This window comes from Serinus canaria, chromosome Z, assembly GCF_022539315.1.
Source record: "Serinus canaria isolate serCan28SL12 chromosome Z, serCan2020, whole genome shotgun sequence".
Taxonomy (NCBI): domain Eukaryota; kingdom Metazoa; phylum Chordata; class Aves; order Passeriformes; family Fringillidae; genus Serinus; species Serinus canaria.
This window is the reverse complement of record NC_066343.1, coordinates 65186960-65213263: the sequence shown is the minus strand read 5'-3', so window position 1 is coordinate 65213263 and position 26304 is coordinate 65186960. Positions and strand designations below refer to the sequence as shown.

Genomic DNA, 26304 nt, shown 5'->3' with positions numbered 1-26304 from the left:
CTTAGCCACTAGAAGTGGTAAGATTTTCTATATTTCATAGGAAGCAATGAATCCTTTTAGTGCCTATCTTTACTTGGCACCATATTCTTCTACTTTTCCCCCTCACCCATTGTAATGATCTTTTTATGCTGGAATATCAATCACTAAAACAACTCAATGATGAGGACCTCTGACATATAAAATATATTTTTAATGCTTTTTTTTCTACCCCCCCCGGAAATTCCATTGCACAAATCTTCTTGCACTGGAAACAAAATATCAGAGACATCAAACATATGCAATGCCATTTATTGAAGCTTAAAACAAATATGTCATCATAGTTTGCTTTTTAAACTTTGAAATGTTATAACAAGCTGTGAATGTGACAAATACACATTTTTTTTCCTGAGCAGTCTGTTGAAGCTGATGTGTCTCGGGCTAATACAATAATAACATGATAATACACTTCTGCAGTTAGTATTCAATTCAGTTTTTGAGACTAATGACCATCTGGGTTCAGATCATAAATCCACCTTTACTTAAGAACAGTTGTGCCATAATAGCAGTGGCACTGCTCTGTTAAAACAGTTCATGTTGTCACAGTATTTTTCCTAAAGTTTTAAGCTGAGAAACAGTAATGACTGCGTTTCCCTGGGTAGAATGATTGTTCTGACTACTATCCACAGTATAATTTATTCACTTTTTATTCATTTCAAATGAAATAACAGCTCCCTGAAGAAAACAATGAAGGCAGAAATGGTTTAACTCCATACTAGCCCTAAGGAGCACTGGAAAGGACAACTCCTGTAGGCATTTTCCTCCAACCTGCACCACATCCACACAGTCAGCTCCTTTCTCATCAGCTCTAACACCTGGTGGTTTCCTTCTGCTGACCTGTGTGGATAAAATGTTATGCAGGTATCTCTGTGCACAGAGTAATCTGACCTGGAACTTTGTCCCACCCAAATTCTCCAGAATGGAGAATGTGAGGAGCATCTGCACTGCCCACCAGCCCAGGCTGTTTGGCTGTCAGGGAACTGCTCTACACCACGCAGCCTGAGCCTGAGCCCTGCCCAAATCCTTCCTGCATCAGTCACGAAACCTCTGCTCCTGCACATGATTCAATACTCCTGTGTCCAGAGGAGTGAGAACTGCCCAGAGTTCTACTGCTCAAAGGGTCCCCAGAAGGAGAGAAGCAAACTGTGAAACTTAAAAAGCATCATGTCTGGCATTGGCCAGCAACACCACAGACATATATTATTGTAAGAGTGTGTGCATGCACACACATGCACCATTACAAGTCATCCCCATGTCTGTTACCCTAGCACCACACTTTTAACAGTGGATTTTGTTTAATCAGCACCTAAAACTGGGGTTATATTGCCATCACAGAAGTTAATAAATCCAACTTTACCATGCTGCATATTTTGAACTCCCAGAGACTTCAAGAGAAGAAGAAAGTCCTTAGTCAAAGGACACAAACCTTTGAAAAATGACAATTAGACTTGTGGCCATCACTAGGTTAATACATCATAGCCAGGTTGAAATACTTCTATTAACTTTCATAAAGGTCTGTCTAGGAAAAAAAGCTAGTTATTCATAGTTCTGTAATCACAGTGACACTTGCATTCATGACTATGTGTCTCATCGTATACTGCATAACATGTGCATTTCCCTGTACTACAATCTGAAATTGTAAAGTAAGTAGGGTACAAATCTGAGATTTTCGAAAAAGCCAGAAGAACCAAGGTGTCTAAATCCTACTGAATTCCAAAGGAATCTTAATGTCTGCTCTTGTCCAGCTATTTTCAAAATGCCCAGCTTTGTTCAAAAGGTCTGGTCTTGGTTCCCTGAAGTTTGTTTTAGCATTTTCTTCACTAGCAAAACAGATATGCTACTTGACTAGCATGCCTGAGGCCCTAGGAATGCAGATACTACGCTGGGCCTCAGATTGCTGTCCCAGGAGCCCTCAGTTCCACTATGATTATGGATTTACACTGTGGGGAGAGTCTGCTGTGAGTGAGGTGGTAGAGTGCCCTTGTGAATGTGGGCTATGCTCCACTAGGAGATACTGGATGGCAGGATTGCTTTACCACTGAACATCTGTGTGAACTACAGAGTTTCCAGTTCCTAGCTGGCCTTTATGCTGATGGTGTAAAATTGATTTCAAAATGTAGTATGGGTAATTTCCAGCTGAAATGCCTGCATGCCACATTTGAAGATGCAGGAAAGGTTTAAGTCTGTAAAGCTGAATTCCATCATGTAAGTTAACATGAAATTAGCAAAATGTTTAGTTGGGACAGCTCACCGCTCTTTCCTTTCTTTTTAATTTGTCAAAGAACAGAAAGATTACAGTTTTCAAATACAAAAGACTCAACTTCCAATTGTCCTTACCTGTATCAGCTTAGAACTATTTTGCTTTCTCACTATGTGACTCCTTTACTCTTCATGCTGTAAAGAGTGGAAACCATTACAGTGAAGGTTCCTGGCTCCTCTGTTCAGCAGCTGTAACACTCTTGAACTCAATGAAGCTGACTCTAACATAAAACTGGTGGAAGTGAGAAGCCAAGAGAGAGAGAACACCACCTTTTCCAAAGGGTAAGTTCTGAGGTTAAATTTTTGCTGCAGAACAACATTTATGTTCCATCAATTTCCTGACAGCTTTTTATGTGCTGCTGACATGCATCATTTGTGCCTGAATACCTGCAGCTATAGAGACTGGCAACAGTCTTGAGCTGGTTGCCTTATCTAATCTCAAATGGCCTTGGACAGTTAATTTTAAATGGAGAGGAACTACAGATGATACACAAGAATGTTATTGCCTGTCTAGCAAAAGATCTGCAAAACCAAATTTTTATTTATACTGAAATTATTCTATCAGATGGAATGTATAAAACTGTCTAAAATATACTGCTGGTTTTTCCCCTAAATGTGTAAAAAAGACATGTAGATATAGCACTTAGGGCTGTGGCTTAGTGGTGGACTTGGCAGCACTGGGTTAGAGGACGGAATTGTTGATCTTAAAGATCTTTTCCAACCTAAAGGTGGTAGATGTAAATGTCTTGGTTTTTGTGGTACCAAGAAATGCTGCTTAAAATATATTTGGGAACTTAACAGCACACATTTTATGGGCTTTTCAGGTTACAGCAAGACATCTGTAGAAGAAAACTGTCAACATCAGGTTATGGCTGAGGTATCCTTTAGAGGTTCAGTCAAGTACTAAGCAAAGATTTATTTCTCTTGAAAAAAACAAGTTTCAATTCATCCTGCTTATCATAATCAGATATTACAAAACTCTGCTTTTAAGTTTATTAAGTGAGCAATGAATTTAGAGAAATACTGCCACTCCACCTTGATTCCTAAAAAAGAAAGGCAAGAGAGCATAAGGAGAACTGATCCATAGCACAAGTATGTGTTTTTTGCCCCAAGGGCCACCTTCACTAAGCACTCTTGAGTAAGCAGCGCTGGTTTCAAGTGGGTTTTGGAGAAGAGATGGAAGAACAAGTTAAACATTCATTACAAAAAATCAGAAAATTCTTGCAAGCCTGTTTCTAGTGTCTATGCATGCCTAAGTACTAGCCACTGTTACACTGAAAATTACATTATAAATTTTGGACTATTACAGAGAAAAAAATGGAAGCAGTAAATTATGACTGATAATCCTAGGTGATGTGCTTTCCCAGTTTTGATCACAGATTTCCATTTATGCTGGATGGTTCAGAAAAAAATAAGCAATGCAAAACTTGTAAACAGAAGCTCTGTTCAAGGAAATAAGAATAAAACAGCTAGTGACAAGCTGCTTGGTTGTTGCTTTCTTAGTTTTGAGGTGGTTTTCTCCTAGATTTTGTGTAATTTTGTTTGAAGCCTTGCTGATCCCCATGTCTTGCTTTGTTCCGAATTCGGGGCTGACTACACGTGTAGCAGCACTGAGTCTGTATTGATGGCAGCAAGCACTTGCCAATGCCTTTCAGCCTCTGGCAGAAGTGAACTGACAGCTGGTCTTTGCTGCAGGGCAGCCCTGTAGTGGAAAAGATGACAAGAATTAGCTGTACTTTGCTGACACACTCCCTGTATTTCTAGAAATTTGAACTACTTTATGCCAGATGGTCATGTCTGTTAGGGATCTTTTTTGTGGTGGCTTTCTCTTCCCCTGTATTATGGGTCAGCTTGACGTCCCACTGAAATTCTAGGATCTTTTAGTGAACACATGATCTTCTGTTTTGGAAAGTACAGCACTCATGACTGTTCAGTGAGACTTTACTCTCATGGCAGACACAGCTGATCTACATTTTCCACATCAACTTTTCTGCTGATAAGGACTGCCAGAGAAAGCCTGCCAACAATGATTTGAATTTGGTACTTTTGCATTCTTGCAACTGCCCCTAAGACAAGCATGGGCTGACAGGGTGCTACACAGCCAGCCAGGGCAGGCAGGAGAGGGCAGAAAATGCAACTGCATGTTCAGCTTGGCTATCCTTTGATTCCTGCAGCATCAGAATATGGCACGGACTGCTGCTGTCTGTACCACCATGGTGACAGGTCTGTGGTAGCTCCAATGGACTGAGATGGGCCAGATTTAACCAGGTATTAGAAACTGCAGGTCCTCAGCTGTGAGAAGACAGAGTGTGCAAAAGAAGGAAGATGGTATATTGGTAAGGCTGTTCTCCAGCAAATCCCTTAACACTGCAATGGGGGAAACTCAATGAAAACTTGTATAAAGGTAGTTTAAAACAGATGAAAGCAGTTTTTTTCACACCAGGCTGTGAACCTCTAGAATGGGTGTCCTCAGGATATCCAGCCCCCAGAGCTGGAAATCAGAGATGGGAAGCAGAAAGAAGCCTCCATAATCCAGGAGGAGATGGATTAGGGACATGCTTTGCCAATTAAGACACTCACAAGTCTATGGGCCCAGATGGGACCTACCCCAGAGTAATGAGGAAACTGGTGAGAGAATTTGTCAAACCACTCTCAATCTCCTACCAGTAGTCCTGGCTAACTGGAGAAATTCCACCTGACTGGAAATCAGCAAATGTAATGCCCATCTATGAATGGGTCAGAAGGATGATCCAGGGGACTACAGGCCTGCACAGCTACCTGAGAGGAGGCTGAAGTGAGGTGGGGGTCAGCCTATCTTGCCACAGCCACAGTGAGAGGACAAGAGAAATAGCCTCAGGCTGAGACAGGGCAGGTTCAGATTAGCTTTGGAAAACATTTTTTCACTGTTAGGGTAGGGTGGTCAGGCATTGAACAGGCTGCTCAGAGAGGTTGGTGGAGTCACTCTCCCTGGAGGTGTTCAAGAAGCATCTGGATCTGACACTGGGTGATGTGTTTTAGTGGTTCAGGAGGCACAGTGGCACTGCTGGGTGGATGGCTGGACTGGATAGTCTTGAGGGTCTCTTCCAGCCTTGATGATTCCATGATCCTGTGAACTTGCTGCCACAGGAGAGTGTGGAAGCAGACAGCACCACAGCATCAAAAAGAGTTGCAACATGTTAATGAAAGTTTAAATAAAAAGGCACTACATGGAGAACTTTTAATAGTCCTAACATACGTCGGTTGGAAATGCTGAAGGACTATCATGGAAATGAATCTCAGGAAAGCACCAACCTCCTGCATTCCTGCTAAGCAGCACTTTTTATTGCCATTGTTGGAGACAGAAGGGTGAGCTGCATGGACCAGTGCTTACCCAGTGGGGCATTTATAATGTTTTATGGGCCACTCGAACTTTTATTCACAGAAGTAACTATTACTAATGTGTGTAGGCAGTATTTATCTGAGTTTGTCTCTCTGAACATGAGAGGGACGAGAAATAAGCAGAGCAATCCACCCCAGGGCAAAATATGTGCTAAAATTCTGTGAATAGCAGCAGGAGTGATGCATCACTCTCAAGAGCATGTCAGATCCACACTGCCCTCCAGATTAAAACCACTGTCTCACTGTCAAATTAGACCCTTAACACTAACTAATGGGGAAGATCATCTTCCAAGTTGGAAGTTTTTCTGAAGGGCTGTGAGATGTTGCTGTTCTTATCTGAGGGTAACTTCTGGATGCAGCAGTATACAGACTGCTCATAAAAATGTTATTTCTTCTGTAAGCTTCCCCCTTTCCCTGCTGCCTCTTTTTTGGGCTATTAACCATGTACACAGCTGGGGTCCTGGGCCTTTGAAGGACAGAGGTACAGGACACCCTGACTACAAGAGCACTTCTCTTCACCTCTTGATTTTGGACAGTCTCTCTGTGGGAAACTAGTTTTTTACAGTGTCTGTAAGATTTTGCTTGCTTGTACTCCCAGTCCAGAATTTACAGCTTCCATAGAAGGATCTGTCTTAAGAAATGACAACTGTTTGGACTTACTGTGTATCCTTCCACAGCGCTCACTGCACCCTGAATTACCTGAAACAGGCCAATACAATCAGACCTACTAATTTATTTGTGTCATCATAAATTAGGGATGCATGCTCCCCATCATGGCAACATAAGGCCAGAAATGCTGGAAGAGACAACACTGTGGTTCTGCCAACAGAGCAACTGAGCAGTAGCAGGCCAGGGTGACCTGTAATTACTGAGCCCATGATACTCAAAAGAAACTGATAGATTGAGTCAGCTCCCAGGTTTTGTAGAATCTCAGCAGAAATGGAGAAAAATGTTTCATGCATGTGTATTACTCTACCTGTATTTTTCCTGCACTCTAGCAGATTGCATTTCTGGTATTTTGTGGGCTTGGCTTTATCCAGGCACATACTGTCATCTTCAGTTTCATTAGTTTCTGTATTCATGCATTTCACAGTTCTTTGCTGAATGCCCCCTCCACAAGAAACAGCACACTGAAAGAGTAATTTTAACATGTGTCATTTTTTTTACATGGAAATATGGCAATATTTGAGCTGTGATGTGACAGGAAGCTAAGACTGCCTTGTGATTCAGAAGCAATGCCATTACAGTACTCGGTGTACTGTATGCTCCATCCTGACATCTCTGTGGTGCATTTTGGCCACATTTGGCAGGATACAGTAAAGGGTAAATACAGCATCTTGGAATGTGTAAATAGGGGGAAAGGACTGTTTTTTACAGAGGAAAAGGATGACTTGCAATGCCAGTCATACAACAGAAGAAACTTATAAACCAAATTCGTACAAATTAGGACAGTTTTTGCTTCCTGTGTTTTCTGATTATGTAAGTTAAACATATAATATAATAACCAATTGCAATTTAGGTCTATAAATGACCAAGCTAAGATTTTTATAAAAAGCCCAACAAGGTTTTGTTTCTTTCCTGGCTTTTAAACAGAGGTTACCCTTTCTTTATGACCACAAAAGAACTGCCAGCTGCTGTTCTGACTACACACAGAAGGCCATAAAACATTTTTTCCATTTTTTTTTCCTGTACTATTCTGCAAATGTACTTAATTCTCATGACTTCCCAGAGCGTCTAAGAATCCCAGTTAGGTCTACATTTTTTTTCTCTACAGATAAATAGTGCCAGCAGATAAATGAGATAAAGAATACAGCAGATAGAGAATGTCAGCTAACAAAGCCCAAGAGATGAAGACAGGAGTGGGACCTCTGTAATTTTTCTGCAAATTATCCCCTTTCGAATGTGTATCTTTGTACCTGAAGCACAATAGTACTGGCATGAGGTAGACTGAAAGATCTTAGGTATTCTAGCAACAACTTTATATTGACATTTAAAATATTTTTATAGAGTAAAATTATTAATTAATACATCAATATGGGATTAATAAATAAGTAAAATAGTTGCTATAATGTTTGGTACTCTGCTACTTATTTTATGTGCTTCATTTCCATATTTAAGTGTTACACTGACTCTACATTACATTAAAGTCATATCTTATCTAATGGCTTTGAGTTAAAACTAACTCATTGAATTTTCTGTGTTAAATGAGACTCCAATGTTTCCTGATCTGTGGCTCCTTCTTTTAGCATTCCTTCAATATTCCATTATGCTGTGAGGAGTACTTGTAAGCAATGTTTATTAAGGAAACTGGAGGGAGAGATTTATTAGATGCACTAGTTTCTTTATAGGTAAGTCTGTATAGAAATAGATATGTATGTATAGCAGATCATGGAAGGTTCCCCAAAGATACACCTCATATTTCCCAATAAGATTTCCAGGAACTAAGTAGGAGGCTATTGGTCAAAATTGAGAATTTCTCTTTGTATGTGGGCAAGTACACAAATTCCCCAAAGGAATTTGTTTTGAGGATTATCCGATCCTGTCCAATTGCCTCTAACAGTGGAAAATTTCAAATGTACAGAGGAAGAATGTTAATGGTAAAACCCCTTTGTTCTTAGACAAGATAAAAGATCCCAGCCTTCCAATGACATCTAATAAAGCAACAAAAAATAGAAGCTACATTATCTGTCACCTGAAGGAACAGACACAGGCTGGCTATGAAATGTTCAGTAATGTTTTCAGAAGTTCTTCTCTTGCAGCTTCAACCGTGCATAAGGTACTGTGCCTGCACAGGTATTTCTAGGTACTACACAGGAGGCTATTGATCAAAATCCATAATTTCTCTTTGTACAGGCAAGTACAATATTCCCCAAAGTCGTTTTGAGGATCACCTGATCCCCTCCAATAACCTCTAACAGTGAAAAATTTCAAACATGCAGTGGAAGAATGTTAACAGAATGTTAATGGTAAAAAACCCCTCTGTTCTTAGACAAGATAAAAGATCCCAGACTTCCAATGACATCTAACAAAGCAACAAAAAACAGAAGCTACATTATCTGTCACCTGAAGGAACAGACACAGGCTGGCTATGAAATGTTCAGCAATGTTTTCAGAAGTTCTTCTCTTGCAGCTTCAGCTGTGCATAAGAAACTACACCTGCCACAGGTGCTGAGGTTCAGAGACAAGTGGATAGCATGACCAAATATGGACAACTCACAACAAAAATAAACCAAAAATAAATGGAATCCTACCGGGCTCCAGGCCTGGTGAACCCACTGAGTGCAAGGCTGCTTGTTACACCATGCCATGGCAGCAGGTCTCTTGGCCCAGTCACAGTGCCCTTCCCGTGGGCAGGAGACGCGCCGCTGCTGCTGGCCACCACCACACGTCCTCGAACACTGGCAGGAGAGGGGCACAGTCAGGGGTGGGAAAGGATGAGAAACCACAAACAGACCACAAGGACAGTTGGACACATTCTTTTAGAAATGTGGGGTCACAAATAACAAGGACCCAGGGTCACAGGCCCATGGGTTTAGAAAAGTTGTACAGCTTATCTACACATCAAGTCCCAAAGTGCAGACATGAAAAAAAGCTCTGCACTGAGACACTTATTCTGTGTGCTTGGAAGGAGACTGAGAAGAAGCTGCTACATGGGGAAAAGCTGCTCCTGGCACATACTACTGCGAGGACTAAAGGGCAGAGCAGAAGTGGCTACACAGAACAGGCAATACAGAACTGCTCATCAACATCACCAACACCAGTAGCATCTCTAACAAGAATTAGGAATAATCTGTAACACTGACTGAAGACACAACAAGTTCATAAAATGCAGCATCTCATTTCTCATGAGGTGGCTGGGGACATTAAAATTCAATCCATACAACAACTGAACTCTTTGGCAGAAAAAGTGTCATACAAAGATAGAGATCCAGGTTAATTTTAAACATTCTTCTGTCCACATTCTAGAATTACTTATCCACTGATTTTTTTTTTACTATTTTTTCACTAAGTCTGCTTGAAATAAACAATGTATGTTATACTCTGATATGAAATAAGTTATCAAATACACTTTGAATAATTCATTGTTACTGTCCTACAAGGAATTGCACCCCTATGGACAGAACAATTTATCTGACATCTGATAAATGAACCTTTTCAAGCCATTGCTATTCAGTGTCCTTAGCATGAGGACAACTTTCAGGGTTGGACTAGTGTTTTTATGAAGTATTTTAAGTGGCAAACAAATGAAATCAATCTGTTATTTTTATTTTTTCTCCCCCTGCTGATTGCTCTGACAGCACCCTGGTCTCCTCCAGGTGTGATTTGCTAGTGCTCTGTAAAATGTGATCACCTCCCTTAAAATCCCAAAGCATTAGGTCCACAGGGCTGCAAACATCGTGACACATTCTCCAGAGCTGCTTTCAGTGGGGTTTAATTCTAAAATATAATCAGGCCACATGCTTTAGCTGACATAAATATATGCCTGGCTGTCTCTGAATTGCTTGGCACAGATTTGCATCACAAAGGGACCCAAAAGTCAGATATATCTTATGTCTGGTGTAAGCCTTTGCTCCATAAAATTTCAGTCCAAAGTGTAAGAACATTCTAAATTTGCCATAATGAGAAGGCAAGATTAAAACAGCAGCAAAAAGGATTCATTTAAATGAACTACATTTACTGATCCAATAGGATAGCTATAGCCAATTTTCTTCCAGGCCATCTGCTTCTCCCCTTCAGGACCTGGTAATTTAAAGCTCCAGCTGTAAGAATGGTTTTGTGAAGCCTTATGAACAGCTGTGCTAATTTTTGCTGTAGCTAGCCATGCACAAGAACTCACCAGCTGCATGTCTTCCTTGGAGCACAATTTTACCTGACAGCATGGGATCCAACAGCTGCTGTTACCTGAAAGCAGACTGCTGACTCACAAAGCTTCTTTTAAGGAACAGTACCTCACTCCAGGGCTCCACATGCCATTGCAAGCAAGGTTCTGTGTTACAGCTGGTGTTGAGCTGTGGTTTGTAGCCGAGTAACTGGCAATGGAAAGGCCTGATCAGCCGCTTTTCCCCAGCATCAATGCAGTGAACATCTCGGGTCTTGAAGCCTCCGCTGCAGTTCACAGAGCACTGTACACAAAACATAGAGGGGCACATCTCCACATGATGAGCCACAATGAGGGGCTGTACCTTCCCCAGTCACAGAGCATGAAGACAGCCTGAGCTTTGAGCATCCTGAACAGAAGGAATTTCCAAGTTACTGTAACACCAACCTGTCCCGAGGCTTAAATGCTGTGGCTTTCCTCACAGCAGCCCGGAACACACCATGAAAGTACTTCCCCTGCTACACTGCTATGGCCATTAATAACATGGATACATATTTAATTGGAAAATCTTGCCAGCTATATCCAAAAATGTCATAGTGAAAGAGTTATAATGCAATAAATACAAAAAATGGATTCTGTATGCAGGGATATTGTCAGTTCCTTAGCTGCTTCAGAGAGAGGCATCAAGTGAGGAGCAGTTCCCACCCTCAGTTTCCTTGCACCTCCACAGCACCAGGACAGTTCATACCTCAAAAGCAGTCTCAGTTTGACAAGCTGGGAGGGAAGAGAGAGGCACCCTGAGCCTCACTCACAGCCTGTGAAATCATTGCCCAGCTTAGAGCTCTGCTGTGGAGCTAAGTGAACCCTTCCAGTCTCCTTTTTCTAGCCAGAGCTTCTTCCAAGCCTCATGCAGCCTCATCAGGTCCTGTCTCCAGGCACCTTTCCTGCTCTTGATGAAGAACTGAATTTGCTACCCCAGGGATAAGGAAAAACACACATTTTGTCTTCAAGCAGAATTAAAGCCAATTCCAACTGCACCACTGAAAGCTTCTCATATCACCTTTCACCTTTACCACTACGATGCAATAGCAACTGATGCTGTTTTCCTTTAGTAAAAGGAAGCATCCTTTAGTTCAGCAAGGTTTCTGTCTCTCTGGATAGAAACAGTGAACAGAAGTGACTCCATAAGAAGCTGAGTACAACAGTTTCAAGACATTTGCAAATTATATCTGGCATTAAACACAGACTCTAAGATTAGTCTGAGGCACCTTTCTTTTAGGGGAGGGGAAATATTGATACGAGTAGAAAACAGAAAAAGCTCTACTACACTAGCAGGGAACCCAGACATCTTGCTGTGACAACAGGTCTTGAAAATATTTGAAATGAGTAACAAAAAACAACTGGCACTTGTAAAGCAAGCAAAATTTAACCTTTTTTAATATATGAAACTTTAATTAGGTCTGTATAGTTAACTTGATGGAAAAAATGGAGGGTAACACAAATCTGATAGGAGAAGCCCCTTACCTCAAACTTGTTTCTTAACTGGTCTGACATTTTAAAAAATTTGCTTCCTGTTATATTTTGTCATTAAACCTGATTGGTAGCTATTTTTTGCGACACAGCCATCATTCAATAGTTGCAAGAGCAATGACATTTATGAAGAAAAAGTGAAGGTGAAATTGCCCTACTGCAGCTGGGAGGGCAGGATGTCTATGTATCTCTTAAAATTAATTTCAAAGGTTTAAATGTAGTTATGTAAAGCCTTGGCCTTTCCTGAACTTTCTAAAGAGGCATGTAATTCCTGTACAAATCAATTTTATGTCTAAGAGCTCAATAATAACACAGGCTTTGTAACTATAACCTTTTATTTGTATCAATCTGCCCTCTAGCCCAATGGCAACAACACTGTCCATAGAAATGATCTATACTGCCTAAGTTTGAGACACCTATCTTTTTCCTTATTAAATCAACAATGTTTAAAACAAAATTTGCTATTTTATCTCTTTTTAGTCTTGAAAAATAACCTGTGGTTTGAAACTAAATTTTCAGACTGCATGAAGACAAAATGTAATAAGCTCCAAGAAGTCACCTAAGTCCTTCCAGGTGCTCTTCACACAGCTTAAAATATCAAAATGGGACTCAAGCACAATTCTTTGGGTTCCACTTAGCACCCTGGACACTCTTCTGTCCCTTGAATAGGCCATGAGTACAAAAGTAGGACTAAAGAGAATCCTGCACAGAGCAGACTTAGAGGATATGTGAATGGGGAACAGACCATGTCAAGAGACACTACATGGTGACAAGGGTGAGTAGGACACGACAACTCCCTTTCCCACACTCCCACTGCTTCTTAAAATTATTATATGTCCCGGGAGGCAGAGATTAAAAAGATGCCACAAGCAACTGTGTACAGCTTTGCCCTGTCAGCTCCACAGAACACGAGCAGTGAGTCCTGCTTTGGCTCTAGATGCAGGAGTTAATGAGCACAACCCACCATAGGAAGAACAAAATTCACAGCAGATGTGTTTCCAGATATAACTTTGTCAGGAAATTAGTGAATTAGTGCTGAGTGATCAACTGGAAATCATGTATGCATTCACTGAGTAAATAATTGCTTTAAAATGCAATACTTAAAGTTTCATACCCACTGAAATTTGCAAGCATACTGTTCATACACAGCTCTGAATGAAGTTACCTTGCTCCAATTTCCTGTTTTCCAGCTAGCACATGGGCGGAGATAACATCTCCTTGCAGGATCAGGCTTTTTCATGTCCTGACAGTGAGATGTGTTCCTGCTGCTGCACTCCACATGTCTCCAGAAGGCCCCCATTCCACAGGTCGTAGAGCACTGCACAAGGGCAAGGAGAAAGCCCAGGGGCAAACTCAACATTAGTACATCATTCTGGAAACAATCCTGGAACCTAAATATAAATATCTAAAGCCATTTTAGATTTGTTATCAGAGATACCCAAAAGAAGATATGAAATTCACCTGAATTTTACTTAATATTCTGAAGGAGGGCTTTTTTTGGTTTCTTAGGACAATGCCAATCCTGATTTATATTATGCACTTCTTTTCTTTGGCAAACTCCTGCATACCAAGACATTATAAATCTGTACCAGCTGTTCCACTGTTTTCTTCTGTTATCTTTGGGGATCCAAAGTAAAATGCAATTGCATCCAATTTTCAGCATGCTCCCTCTCTACCCCTAATACTGCTGGTGACAGAGTCAGCTAATTGAATGCATGATGCTGAAAATCTTAAATAAATATGTGAGAATCTTAGGAAAACTGTACAGGAAAATGTTTCCCTAAATCATTATTTCAGAAAGCAGCTGAGTGTTTTCAACATCTGGGAGGATTTCTGTGTCCGAGGAAAGAGAATATTGATTATTCCAGTCCAGATCCCAAGAGAGCACACTCCTCACAAAAAATCCCAAACACTGTCATTGTATTCTGAAACAGGAGGAGTTTAAAAGTGGTTGGAGACACCCATTTTCCATTTTCTGCCTTAGAAAGGGTGACTTAGTGAGCTATACATGTAGATCCAAATTCAACACACACTAAGCAGCCTGTAGCTGGCAGAGAAACAGTTTAAATAATCTTGGATTAAGTTGGCAAAACGATGAAGAGAGCAAATGCTATTGTATGGTTTGAACTCCCTGCATGGCAGTGGGAAGTTAAATATAGAACTCTGAATAAGTGTCCTTGGAAAATAAGGAAACTTTAGCTGAAGCTAAGGCAGGGAAAAAAATCAACACTGGAGATGTTTGATTTCAGGCGATTCCTGGATGTGTGTCCAAGTGGCCACAAAGGTCCTGTTAAAGGAAACTGCACACCACTGCTCTGTTTTGCCTAGTGACACACCCATCCAAGGCAATTTTTCTGACTGAGAGGACAGACTGCCCTTGCCTTGCTTTCTGATGGCTTGATGCCTTCCCCAGCTTTGCTACACCAGCCTGACAACACCAAGACTTCACTGAAGGGATGCTCAAGTCTTTGACTAAAGCCCTTTCTGAGCACATGTGAGAAGAGCAAAGGTGGCTCCAGAGATGATGCTGGGCAGATCACACCGAGGAAGACTTATGTTCTTGTGTGAGGAAGGTGAAACAACGGGATTCTTTCTAACCCTGTTGTGTGCAGGCACAGGGTCAAGAGAGAAAGGCATGATTCTTCAAATGGTTTCAGAATAAAGCCTGAGCTTTCTTGACTGCTGTTTGATGCTAAATAAGTTTCTGAAGACAAACTGCTTTTCCCTTTGCCATTTGAGAACTGAAATTTCCTCTTGGCACAGCACATGTCAGTCACAGGGGGAGAAAGGGCAGGTGACTTAACATGACCAATAGAAGAATGATGTGACCACTATTAGAATGAGATGATCTGCTGCTGGTAATGGAATATCTTTGCTACCCAGAAAGCTCTTAGGAAGGGAAAAGTGACAGCCCAGAATGGCCCAGGAAAGTAGTAGGAAAGAAGTGAAATTTACGGACAAGCACTGGTGGAAATGGGCACTGTTCTGCCCTACTCAAATTAGTGCTCTCCTGAGGGGACAAGTGCCAGCCCTCTTATGGGACATGTCACACCTTTCTACCTCAGTGACTATCACAGCTCTTGGCACTATTTATTCACTAGTATGGACATCTTCTACAGAGCAAAGCAATGTCAAAATATTGACAGCTACTAAAAGAGAAAGAGCACAGCAAGATATTTGTCAGGGTAGGTGCAGTGGTCTTAAAATACCAATGCCTTGGAGAGATGTCATCTAGAAACAGATTCCAAGTTTTATTAAGGATGGGCAAACAGAAAGAGCAAAAAACAAAGTCATAAAACTTTAGACTGAAAATTAATTAAAAGTAATGAACAAAAAGGTTCTGTAAACGTCAGACTCAAGGTGTGCATGTGAAATAGGTAACTTTTATTTAATGTGCATGAGAATAGCTGACTTTATTAACAGAACCATGGAATGGTTGAAATTGGAAAGGAGCTTTGATAAGGTAGGGCCACCTAAAGGCAATTTCCCATAACCATGTCCAGATGGCTTCAGAATATCTCCAAAGATGGAGAATCCATAAATTCTCTTCTTCATCACTTCTTCAAATATGAGAAATTGAAGTTCAATGTGCCACACTTCCCATAAAATTTATTTTAACAAGAAACAACAGCTTGAATGAGAGTAGCAAAAGACTACTAAATTATTAAAGAATAACAAAGTTAGATGCATTAATTATCTTCAAACTGATTTTATCAGTTCTGTGAAACCAAATGTATTAACCTTATCTCTACATTCATTCAAGTGTTTATTCAATAATCTTTGAACTGTTGAGAATCAATTCTTATAACAGACTGGAAAAGTCACAGAGGATTAGATAAGGATATCTTCTAATTTATCTCCAGGAAAATAAAAAGCCCTATCTGTGATCTAATGGAATGCTTCACCCAAGCACACTTCAGAAGAAGATAAAAACCAAATTATTAAATAATCAAGATCAAAATGGCAAACACTAATGAAGATGATAAAGCAAAAGAAAAGCCCACATAGACCCATCTAGAAGAAATAAGTCAATTGAGTCTAATAACCTTTTCTGACAAGGAAACATGGCTTAATGAAATAAGAAGCTGGCTGCTGTAATGCATTTTTACATGATCCTGCAAAGCAGTCTTTTAGCAAATATAAATACAGTTTAGGTGAAATAATTACAAGGTTAGTGTTCAACAAACTGAAAAACCGTAATAAAGTGTTTCTTAGTGGTTCAATGTCAAAATGAACAGACTTTTCAAATATCGTTCTACAGGGCTCCAAAGCCAGGCTCTCTTCAGCATTTTCATTAACTAACTGAATGAGGAAAGACAACATGCATTTAAGGCATTTGAAGATGATGACAAGCTGGGAGAGTAGGCAGGAATGTTGAAATCTGAATTCAATGACACCTCACCACATTAAAAACTGTAAGAAAGCAGTAGCCTGAAATAAAAAAATAGATACAAAATACTACATTTAGGGAAAACTTTTTATGCATACACATACGCACACACGCGCACACACATGCACACACACACACACACATATATATTTATGCACACACACACACCACACACACAGAGCTCCAAATGTAATTGAGAACTTCTGCTGATCTAGAAATACTGTAGTAGGGATCCAGCATTTACAACAGACCACAAATTGAATATATCAAAGCAAGATGGTTACAAAACAAGACAAATCTCATTTCTGCATTCACAAAGAGGGTAATACATAAAATGGTAATAATTAGTTGATTTTGTTTGCCATGTGTCCACTGGGACTACAATGAACCAGCACTGACAAAAAATATGTGATGAAACTGAAGCAAGATCAGACAAGAAAAACAAACCCCCAGATATTTAGAGAACACAAGGAAAATCTCAAAGGAATTTAGATGCCAGACCCCAAAAGAGTTATTAAGAAGACAATTTTCCTCCATAGTCTGCATACAAAAAAAAGAATCCTCATTTTCAGTATGGAAGATGTTTGCTATGTATAAGGAAAATATTTCAAGGTGGAAAATGAATGAGTAGGACAGTAGCATCTCTGCATGACAGGCCTTTGCTCAGGCTGTGGGTGCTTGGGGCCACAACAATTCTCTTGATCTTCTCTTGAAGGGTCTTGCACTCAAGCAGATCTAAATGCAGGTCTTCTCTTATAGGGATATGGGCAGGAGGGAATGCTTCACCTGTCCAACTAAAACATGGGAAGCTAAGGCCATTCTCACCTGGTCACAGGAAGGCACAAGATGAAAGCTCAAATTGCCATCAGGAGCACATGTCCTGAACAAGTGCTCATGCACTGAGGAGAGCAGGGGTCTTACCCACTGTCTGCATCCAACACCATCTCGGGGATCTAGATATGCCTCCACTGACATGAGATACATTTAGTAATCTCATGCTGTCCTTTCTGGCCCTGAATTTCTGCATTTCTCTGATTGTGAATCATTCCCAGCAGACCGAAGAGCACACAGGTACACAGAAACAGACCTTGGATAGCATTCTCCATCAGCACTGAGACACAGAGGCAGATCAATGCTAGGAGGTTTCCAGATCTGACCCTCTTTACCTTGGTAAAAAAGGTTATCACAAAATGAGATTATTAGTTCAGACACCAATATCTCTCACTTTAGGTATCAGGAGTTCAAAAATATAAAATCCTTTAGCATAAAAAGAACTCTCTTTACATAAAAATAAATCTAAAATGGGAAGGGTATTAAATAAAAGTTGGTAAATTATGGCCAGGCCCCATGATGACTATATTCATTCTCTGTAAGCAACCAAATCTTAGATATCCCAAGTTACCACTTTTTTTTGTGATAAATATTTCATGTGTATGATGCTGATTTCAGAAAATTGTGACAAACTAAGAAACTCCATTTCCCCAGCAGTGTTTCAGACAGCTGCTCACACTCTCCACTTCTTATAAGCAAAAAATAATAACTTACCTCACTCCAGTTGCCTACTATCCAGTAGGCATCACTGGGCAAACTGTTGGATGTTATTGCATGGCTGTTGTCAGTGACATTCTTTAAAACACCCTCAGATGCTGCACTTTGGTTGTCCAGAGCAAGCTTGGGAGCTGAGGATTGTTTGCCAGTGGCTACGGTGTCAGGCAGCTTTATTTCTTCTCTGCCATCAGTCTGGTCTCTTGGTGCACGACCAAGCTCTGTGGGCATTTCTGTAACCAGTGTTGGTGGGGTTGTTACAACAGGCACAACAACTTGCAGACTGACATAGTTTGCCGCTGTTGGAAATGCCAGCCCTTGTGCAGCTCTGCTAACAGGATTGAGCACAGAAAGGTCTTGGTGATGAGATGCTGGTGGGGTCTGAGAAGTCACACTCTCATTCTGAGTGACAGGAGAGGCAGTGTCCAAGGTTGTGCTTCTGGTCCTGATTTCAGGACTGAGCTCTGTGCTGTAAAAGAGATCAACTGCTTTCTTGCTGACTCCAAGTGGCCCATCAGTGCTGTCAGATTCCTCAGTTAAGTAATCATAGCTGGAAGTTATTTCTGGATTACTGGTGAAAGAGGAAACCGGAGTGTCCTCACTTCTTTGCATCTCACTCTCTGCAGTAGAAACTGGCTTACTTTTAGAAGTGTTTTTAGCATGCGTTATCATTTCAGTACTTAAGCTATTATGAAAAGGCCATGAAGTACTATTTTGATATGAGCTATTTTCAGTAGAAACAATTGGGTAATTGTAAACATCACTTGATTCAGCAAAATTACTTTGTAATGTCCTGTTGGCTGCTCCCTTTTTTCCTGAGACGTTGACCAAACCAGAGGACGTAGGCAAACAGGGAGTTACAGGTTCATGCTGGGGTATTTTTGTTGTTGTATGAAACTTGGGGTTTGGTCTGGGTACTCTGCGAGGAAGACTCCGTTCAGGATCAGCAGTTGTTTTTCTGATTATGATCTTGCCTCTTCTGGGTGCCTGTGGGGGAATCAGAAATCTTCCAGCAGAAGGGCATTGCTGAAGACCACACAGGGCCTTAGAGTTTGGTCTCTTGGAACTATCACATGGCTCATCATTATTTTTGGCACAAGTGACACTGCGAGTCCTTATTCCACCACCACAAGTGACAGTGCACTGCAAATGAAACAGAATTAATGTATCTCCCCTGCACAGAAGTATCAGATGGTATTTGTTTATAATAAAGAAGCTTCATGACAAATAATAAATTACAAAGCTCTTCCTGAAGAACAAGCCTTTCATTCTAGGGATGTTCTGCTACCATGGAGCTGTTTCCTAATTTTTCAACAGTAAATATCACCTTGGGGAAATAGTAGTGAAAAAAGACTACATGATAAAGACAAAATATTAAGTTAATATTATAGAATTTGATTTCTTCATTGACTCACAAAGTTATTTAGCCAATACCTTTTCCACCAGATTTATAAAAAACAGCCTAAAAACCTGGAACTGAACCCACACCTGACTGGCTCAGTGCTGCTCATAATGCCACAAACCTGCTGTGGTGATCCATGCAGCTCACAGACCCTTGCTGACTTTATAAAATGGATTTTTCATTCAGTCTTAGTACAACCATGAACTGCTGCCAGAGCTACTAGCATGTCTGCCCTCAATTAGAGCCCACCAAAAGTAATTAGCCAACCTGGCTTTTATTTAAATGAGAGCACTGCTGTATATAAAGAGTGCTGGCAGCTAAGGAGACTCAGCTTTCCTGTGATGTCTTTCATCCTCAGGCCTACAGGTACAGCCATGCCTTCAGCAGCTGTCCCTCAACTAAGGATTTTATAAAATCACACTTCTCTGGCTGGAGATATTAAGGCTGGATGAGTCGGAGTGGAGATGTTACAAAAAAACCTACTGGAAGAATTCTTTCTAAGAAGCAAGGAAGCCTAACCAGGTGGTCAACATGAAGTGAGAACTCTCCTCTTCCCAGGACTTTATTGCCCCTGACACATTTAGCTCATTTTAGAGCTAGTCTGGGTCACAGTAGAAACACCAGTAACTTTGTGTTGCTGGAGCACTCTCTTGTTCACAGCTGTAAAATAACATCAGCTCTGCAGCAACAGGAGCAGGAAAGCAACCAGTGTAGCCTCACAGTAGAGAGGTTCACCAGCTCCTGTCATTTGTGCAGATGAAACATCTGTCCTATGCTCTCTCTCAAGTTTCTGACGATGTAAAAATGCATTTTTATCAGTAAATTGTAAATATAATCCAATAGCACGTGAGCACAAGCAGTGTGCCATTCCAATATACTTGTACTGCTAGTCATGCAAGCTGAATCTAATTTTTCACAGGTATTTAGAACATTAACTTCAATTAACAAAAAATCAATATTCTGCGATGATGGTTTGTGAGCAGCATAAACCAATCCAATAGAGTCACAAGATTTTTTTTAGTTCAGTATGTGACTGTTCTCATAGCAGAGAGTCTAATAAAAAAAAAGACTGAGGAGAAAGATGAGAGTGGAGTTTTCAAACAAGAAGGGAACACAGTATTTACAGCTGGAAGGGACCCTTGACAGTCAGCCCTCAACCCTCAATCCCTACTCCAGCTGCCTGAGCACTTCATGGCTGACTAAAAGTTAAAGCATGCTGCTAAGGGCACTGTCCAAATGCTCTCTTAAGCACTGACAGGCTGGGGACATTGAAACCTCTCTACATAGCCTGTTTCAGGGTTTGACCACCCTCCCAGAAGAGAAATGCTTCCCAATGTCCAATCTGAATGTCTCCTGGTGCAGCTTTGCACAATTCCCATATGCTCCCAAAGCTATGGGGAAAAAGGCAGAGTCTTGGACGCAAGAGATATGAATGTAAAGAATTTAAAAACACTTTGCTGAGTTGCAGGAATGACAGCAGTCATCCCCCGTAGTCTGGCCCACAGCAGCCACTGCTCTCACACAGACTCTTTAGCACTAAGCACCATGGTCTACAGTCCCAAAAGCACAGAAAGTTCACATGCCACACTTTTTGAATTCTTTAGGAAGCAGGGCTGGGGTTTTTTTTCTGCACAAAGGATTTGTGAAGACATTAAACTATAAAAAAATACTCTAGAAAAAATTTAAAAAGGCAAAACAGCAGGTTTTTGGTCCTCTCTGCTGACTACAATAAGTCATTTTGAGAAAAAGTTCAGTGTTTCAGCTAACATAAATTTACCTCAGTCCAGTTGCTCACTGTCCAGTCAGATGGGCACAAGATATCTCTGTTGCAGGACAAATGGGTCTTTGGTTTAAGCAGGTGCTGGCACTCTGTGACATCCAGTGCTTGCTCATCAGATCCCACTGTCTGGATGCAAAGTACAGTTCTCTTCTTCTGGCCTGTTGGGCCACATGTGGTCGAACATTTCTGCCACTCCCCTGCCCACCACCTGAAAACCAGCAGGGTGAGAAGCATCAGAAAACAACCCACCACAAGCATATCAAGGAAAAGGTCAGAAACTGCAAGAAAAAGAACCAGTAATTTAAACTCTGGGCTCAGATACAAGCTCTTCACACAAGGTTCAGATCACTCTGGCTCTCCCAACCACCTTGTGCTCTAGTACCAGCCAGTCAGTGAAAGAGAAAAGACAGAAGTAGGCGTGATTTCAGACAGAAGTAGGCAATAAGCGTTATTATTCAATAAAGTGTAAAAATCTACTGAGTAGGTAGTCCTTCAAATCCAAATCTGAGGAACTGCCAGCAAAACTACTTAAGCAAGTAATCCATTTACTCTATCCCATTATTTGTCTGTTTATTGCTTAGTACAGAAGAGTTAACAAATGAGAATCTCTGGGGAGTCTGTAATCACAGCACAGAGGTGGAAAAGGTCCCTTTACCCATGTCTAAGCAGCCAATACTGCACGAATACTCAAACTGGATCTCCATAAGGGTTATCTCCCTTACAAGGCCTCTCCCATTAGAGGAGTGAGGCACACAGCCCCAAAACCAGGTTAGTCAGAGCTATGCTACATGGGACCAGTGCTCTGCAGCACTGTCCCTCTGGGCATGGTGTCCAGGCCTGCATTAGGCTGGAGTTTCCTGTACTTCATTCCTTGACAAAGTAGAAACGAGCGCCTTATGTGTCTCTGTCATTACTAAAGTCAGTCTTCCATACTGTGGTATGCAGTTTTCCACCAAAATGAGGGTAACTTTCCTCTATAACAGTATTTTCCAGTGCAAAACATCTTACCTACAAAAGCTGCTCTCTTTACATTTGGTTCACCTTAGCATTTCTCCAGCACCATCCAACTATTTTTTCTCAAGCTTACCCAGAGCAGATTCTGCATATCTGCCTTCTGTGATAAGAAAGAGGAGCAAAAATTTCTGGGTTTCTACAGTTTGAGAAGCACCTGCATCAACTGTGACATTTACATGAATATTTATCTTTATAGTTGAAAAAAAGAAGGAAGGAACATCAAACCAAGAAAAGCTTTTTTCCTTCAGTTAAGCATGCCCTAAGCAAGAATACAACTTCAAGTTGCTGCATAAAAAAATCTGACCCAGCTCTAAACTCTAAGCCACAAAAGCTCCTAAACAAAATTGCTTGTTTCAGAGTTTTCAAGTAGGTCACAACAAAGCCTTATAGTGAAAGCAAAGTAGGAATATATTTTGCAAACATCTTTTTATTAAAAAAGGCACCAAAAAATTGCTTTTGGCTTACAACAAACAGTATTCTATTGGTTTTGGTTTGTTATTTTTTCTTTTAAGATCCATGAACTTAGAGACAAAATAATCCTATTTTGATAAATACACAGAAGTTCAGCATCCAGATTTATAACAGTTTTTATGCTTTGTCTTTGCTGATAATCCATCTCCCCACCCTACAGTAGTTTCCATGTTCCTCAATTCATTTTTACTTCCATTTTTACTTCCAAATGAACTGACACCGATGTGGAAGGCACTGGTTTCTCTTCCTAATAATTAAAGAAAAAACAACCCAAACAACCAGGACTCAGAGCCATCAAGATACAGCTTATTTGTGCAGCCATGTGGTCCTCTCTGGGGCACCTACACCTATCTTCTTCCTGTTTAGTAATCTATGCATACAGCATTTCCTTTTAAGTTACCCCAAAGCCCTTCTTGGCACTGACTGCTTTGCTCCAGAATGCAGTCCACTGCCACCACAACCCAGTGGTAAAATCTCTGGACCAAATTAAACTAAAAAATATCCCAAAATATCTACCCAAAATATCTTTCTCCTCCTCTTGCCTTCCTTCAGATTGTTTCCTGTTCTTCCAGGTCTGCAAACAACAAAGGAATTCTAAAAAGTAAATAAAAAGTAAGTACACGTCAGCCGAACACAGCCATAAAAAAGAAAAAAAAAAAAAGGAGTAAAATATCACCACCTGAATCAAGCCATTTCAGGGTTGTTATCATCTCTTGCATCTTCTTTACAATTTTATCTCTTCTACAATCTTGTAAATTGCTGACATTTCCGCACAAATGGAACATAAATATGTGAATTGCTCTATTAATTTTGATGGGACTTAAAAGATTACATATTTCGAGGTACAGATATGCTAAACTGACACCTCTTCCCCCTCAGCATTTTCAAATGGCTCTGACTGAGGGTTTAACAATTGGTACATTGAAATACCAATCTCCACGCAAAAATTATCAGAGCTTACCACGGAATCTACCTTGAGCAGCAGTAATGGCATGTGATTAACTGTTGTACACAAAACACTTTTTAAAACCTGTAGAAGTAGTCAAAAAAGTCAGGTGCTCCACAGCTAAAAAATCTCAGAGTTAAGATTTTATTCTATTCCATCTTCAGGATCAAAATAAAATCACAGTCAACAGGTAATTTTTTCTGTAGACTTCTTCCTCACTCAGTGCAGGTAACCTCAAAGAATTTTGCTCTAACTGGACATTTACTCTTAACACTAACTGGAATTTTTGATGTTGTGTTTTCCTATTTTCATCCTTCCATATCCTTTTTCATGCATATGCCTAATTATCCAAGAGTCAGAAACCTGTGCTCCTGTCTCTTCTTGGTTTCTGCTTGAGGACCTGAACTGTGGCATCTCAGCCAAGGGGAACTAAGGCAAAGTGAGGATGGCAAAACAGCCAACATCCATTTGTCTGTTCTGGTACAGGATGCCCCAGAGCAGGCCCTGGACCACAGAGAAGAGAGTAACACCTGAGCGACTGCTTGGCCAAGCTCTGCTTATCTTGGACTTTTGCTCCTAGTGCAGAAGCATAACCAAAACTGGATGTGACTGCCAAACACACATCCAGAATTAACACAGCAATCTGAGCTCTAAATATGCAACTTCTGAGAGGAAATGGCCAAGATGTTGGATCTCCCAGCCAAGCTAAAAACTGTAGTGAGAGACTGGGACAAGCTGGTGGACACTAAAGCCTCATGGGAGTCAGCACCCAATACTTGTTTCTACCTCTGGTTTCTGATTCTACCTCTGATATTTACTGCTACAGCAACTCCCTGGTTCTTAGGTATTAATGCATCAACAGACAAAGGTCTCCTGCAGGGTTGTGTTGAACAGCACTGTCCTCACCTCTGGCACAGAATTTAGCCACCTCTCTAGGGAACACTTTGTCCTCAGCAGCTCCACACGGACTCTCAGTTATCCCACATAATGCTATGAGGGACAGTCACACCTGCCTCCAGCATTCAGACTTCCTTTAGAACCAACAAACTGCACCAAATTGTCTGGAGTTTCAAAGGAAGATTAGGGGCCATCTGTCTGGATTAGAGGTGCCACATATGCCAGGGAAAAGTGAACACCAACTAACCCCATGCTGGGACTACAGCCTGGAACAGAGAGCAGATTCACAAGAGGAAGGGCTTGGAAGGAGTGAGTAATAATTTGTTCTTTGCTGCCATCTCTTGTGACACAAGAACACAGGGCCACCAGGAGAAGACAGTGAGAGCAGGTTCAAAACAGTTAAAATGTGGTGGTGCTCCACACACAGGCACTAGAGCCGTGGTACTTCTTGCAAAGAAGTTGTATATACAATTTTTTCAAGGCTGCAGAGGGAGGCTGGATGAGTGAGGTTCATTGGAGGTTACTGATTAGACAAGTCATAAAAACCTCTGGAAATGCCTTGAATTAAAACCAGTTGGAAGCTGGAAGAGCATTACGAAGAAATCTGATTTATGTTTGACTTATTCCTCCTTAGGCATGTAGGTCCTGCTGAGAGCCAGGACAGGGACTCAGTCCCTTGGTCAAGTTCCTACAGTCACTTTTGTGTTACTAAGAGAAAAACAAATATGCATCATGACTCTAGAATTAAATACATATGGTTTTCCTGCACTGCACTTTGTTGTGATTTTGCTGTCCTCAGAAGGGTGACGTGTGGTTTCCCCTGCAGCACAGAATGAGCTCAACAAGCATCACAGGCTGCCAGCACACAAGGGCTTTTCTGCCTGCTCTGCAGAAGAGTTTGGTTTATATATGATATTGTGCAATCTACTCAACAAGGGACAAATGGTCCTCTCTCACTTCAAGAGCAGTCTGAATAATGTTGTCACTTAGAACAAATGGCATAAATTGAGTTAACTGGGAAATTTTTAATTGATAGTACAGTTTATATCTGCTATGAAAAACACCTCAGTGTGTATGGGCAGCACCAGCTCTTAACTAGTCAAATAATAAAAAGTTTAGTCTACTTTTGATTGATTTCCTGGCAATCTACAAAGAATTATGAAATGCTGGTAGACCATGCTGCAAGCACATGTAATTCCCACAGAAGCATCATACACTGTTATGAAGATATTTGGAAACAACTAATAAAACCAACAATCACACAGAACTTTTAACATCAAAGTTTCATGAAATTCACTGGTGGCAAATGCAACACAATGAACCCCAAGGACTCATTGCTTCAATTTGATTCTGATTCAAACAGAATTACTAGGGAAAGACTGGTGTACCTTTGTGAACAGCATGATAAACAACTTTCAAAGACAACAGAAGACAAAACCAAAGTACCTAAAGCACAAAACAAAAATCAATATTAATCTCTTTCAGCAAATTTGTGCCTGTTGTACAAGCCCACAGTTCTGCAGGCACCTGGAATGTTTAGTCTTCCTTACCCTACTAAATGCTAAAATGGTAGCACAGATTGGTAGCACAGAAAAACCAAAGATGAATATAAATTAAGACAATGGTATGAGAAAGTAAAGAATTATTCCCATGTGATCATTGAATTAAGAGAAGTGCACTTCACTCAAAGTTATAAATAAGAAGGAACAAAATAAAAAATGCCAAGTACTGTGTTACAAAGAAAGTATAAAAATTTGGTTTAGAAAAAAGCATTTCTACTCATCACCTCTCATAAAAAGGACAAAGGTGTATTCAAAAAGACTGAGAAACAACATCT

The 26304-nt window shown here is 40.7% G+C and overlaps 1 protein-coding gene across 2 annotated transcripts in view; it reads right to left on the bottom strand.

Annotated features, from left to right (window-relative positions):
* Positions 1 to 234: 234 nt before the first annotated feature.
* Positions 235 to 26304, bottom strand: part of ADAMTS12 (ADAM metallopeptidase with thrombospondin type 1 motif 12) — a 147041-nt gene continuing 120971 nt past the window's right edge. Inside the window, exons 18-24 of one of the 2 annotated variants that reach the window (XM_030237353.2) lie at positions 21137 to 21347; positions 17958 to 19100; positions 13188 to 13340; positions 10623 to 10796; positions 8925 to 9071; positions 6650 to 6803; positions 235 to 3997 (exon numbers count right to left, since the gene is read on the bottom strand). In XM_030237353.2, the coding sequence (XP_030093213.2) occupies positions 3795 to 3997; positions 6650 to 6803; positions 8925 to 9071; positions 10623 to 10796; positions 13188 to 13340; positions 17958 to 19100; positions 21137 to 21347 (2185 nt within the window). In that variant the 3' untranslated portion in view covers positions 235 to 3794. The remainder of the gene's footprint in view (positions 3998 to 6649; positions 6804 to 8924; positions 9072 to 10622; positions 10797 to 13187; positions 13341 to 17957; positions 19101 to 21136; positions 21348 to 26304) is intronic. The other variant, XM_050987013.1, reaches the window with a different exon arrangement.